Below are 2,252 nucleotides of genomic sequence, written 5' to 3' on the forward strand. Positions count from 1 at the left end.
TGGAGGCGACACAGGGCCAGTGAGAGTGGGCGACACTCCTCCAGAGGGATGGATGGCAGTGACCACTTTGTGCACACTGGCCTCCTCTGTCCCCAGATGATCAATGCAAGGACAGCTCTCCACACTGCCCCCTGGTGGTACAGGCCCGGCTCTGCGTCTATCCCTACTACACAGCCACCTGTTGCCGCTCTTGCGCCCATGTCCTGGAGCGGGCCCCCCCGGAGCCCGCCTGAAATGGGCCCAGGAGACCCTCACCTGATGGTTTCTCACGCCACCATCAGTCACCCATCCGTCAGCCCGCTCCGTACCCTCTGGCTCTCCAGCCTGTCCTGGTCTCACCTCCCCCAGGGTGGTCGAAGGTGGCGGAATGAGTGACGGTGACGGTCAGGACGTGTGGTTGGGCCTGTGCGGTGGTGTGACCGTGAGTGTGCACACGTGCCCCCGTGTGTACCCGGGCCTGCATGGAGGTGTGTGCGCTCATACGTGTGTGTCGCTTCTCACAAAGATGTTAAACAGACTGAGGAAGGGGGAGGGGACGACGCCCGTTTCCCTGAGACTTTTCTAGGCTGAGAGCGAAGCCGGTTTGCAGCTCCTTAGTAACCCGAGCTGCTTAGCGACTGGCCCCCCATCAACCCCAGCCTTGCACCCTAAACTTCATTTCTCATGGTCGGGCCTCATATCTTCTAAACCACCCTTTTGTCCTCCGGCCCCCCTACCCTTACTTGGTCTCTCTGTCCCTACGTTTCATAATTGGCGAGGGGTGGCGGTGGGCCACGGCCCACCCCACCTGACCCCGGGAAGAGAGGCCCTGCAGCCAGCGGGGACCAGCTGGGCAGAGGCTGGAGAGAGAGAGGAGAATAAGGCAGCCCGGCCCCCGCTCCCACCTCCCGACATGCTTCCCGCCCCACAACTAATTTATTTTTTATTAAAGAGGATTATGACAAATGAGAAAAGGCTCTTTATTGTTTTCATGGGAACCCAGCCATACAAGCCACCTAAATGAGCAGGGTGTGGTCAGAATGAAGGGTGGGAAGGGAACAGCGCTCAGATCTCGGGCGCAGAGGGCTCGGGCGGGAAGGCTAACGAGTGAGCCCCATCACCCCAGATGGGAGGGAGAGGATCCCGGCTGGCCGTAGGCCCTGCAGCTTGGCCACTGACCACTAGAGGTCGCCACTCCTCCCAGTTTAGATATGGAGTCGGGAGCTTGGGTCCAGAGCCGGGGAAAAACGGCCAGGTCTACGGCCGTTTGGTGGCTTTCCTAGTGGGCCGAGCCTGCCCGGAAAGTCTCTTGTCACCTAGCAGCACTTTCTTCAGTTTGGGGCTGAGCTGAATGGCAGCTGGCTTTTCCGGGGTCTTTTTTTCCTGTTCCCTTTCTTTGGCCCCGCCTTCCTGCCGCCTCCATCCTTTCTGCCCTTACGCATTTCCCTATTAAGCTGTGGGTTTATTGCTCGTCGTAGTGCGGGGGAGAAGGGAAGCGATTTCCGCCCCTCCCCCCCCCCCACCGGCTGGAGGAGGAGGAGCCTGGCCTGGCTCCAGGGGACTTGGGCGGAGTCAAGACGGTACAGGATGTCCTGCCAAAGACATTCTTCTGAGATGTCTCACCCTAGTCGCCTCCCTCCTGCCACCCTCACCCATTTCATCTCTCAAGGTAAATAGCCTGCTGGAGGTGGTGTGAGAGCCACAGCCTTCTCCGTGGTCCAGGTCCTCGCCCTGACCCCACGGTTCCGAAGGCCGAGGCCGGACCTCCACTCCTGGAAGCCACACTTCCCAGGGGATCCTGTGCCTTGGAAAGAGAGCAACAGAACCCCACTCCTCTCCTGCCCACCCACCCCTCTCTGCACCTGCAGAGAGAGGTGACCTCAGTGCCTACTGTGTCCTGAGCCCACTCCCACCCTGTGAAGGACAGGACTTGTCTACTCTGGCAGCTTCCTCGCGTCATACTGTCCCTTCGGGAGCCAGGCTCTCCCGGGGCTAGAAGTGGCTGAGAAGAAAGACTTTGGACATCTTGAGAGTGAGGAAGGACACGAAAGGGAATGAGGGAAAGGAAAATGCAATTAGCCCAGGGCGAGGGGTGAGTGAGGAAAGGGGGTACAAGGAACCCCGTCTGTCTCCGTGTCTGCGCAGCCTCAACAGGAACACTAAAGAGACCTGTTCCTCTCTGGTGACCCTGCAAGGGGATCAAAGATGTGAGGGACCAGGGAAGTGAGATCTGAACCCACCCAGCAGATACCGCGGACGGAGGGAGGAGTCCT

The 2,252-nt window shown here is 59.5% G+C and overlaps 1 protein-coding gene across 1 annotated transcript in view; it reads left to right on the forward strand.

Annotated features, from left to right (window-relative positions):
* The window catches only part of ADAMTSL4 (ADAMTS like 4), an 8,344-nt gene extending 7,321 nt beyond the window's left edge, over positions 1 to 1,023 (forward strand). Inside the window, exon 15 of the mRNA XM_023521829.1 lies at positions 81 to 1,023. Within this exon, the coding sequence (XP_023377597.1) occupies positions 81 to 233 (153 nt within the window). The 3' untranslated portion in view covers positions 234 to 1,023. The remainder of the gene's footprint in view (positions 1 to 80) is intronic.
* Positions 1,024 to 2,252: the final 1,229 nt, after the last annotated feature.

Source organism: Pteropus vampyrus, unplaced genomic scaffold (assembly GCF_000151845.1).
Source record: "Pteropus vampyrus isolate Shadow unplaced genomic scaffold, Pvam_2.0 Scaffold319, whole genome shotgun sequence".
Taxonomy (NCBI): Eukaryota; Metazoa; Chordata; class Mammalia; order Chiroptera; family Pteropodidae; genus Pteropus; species Pteropus vampyrus.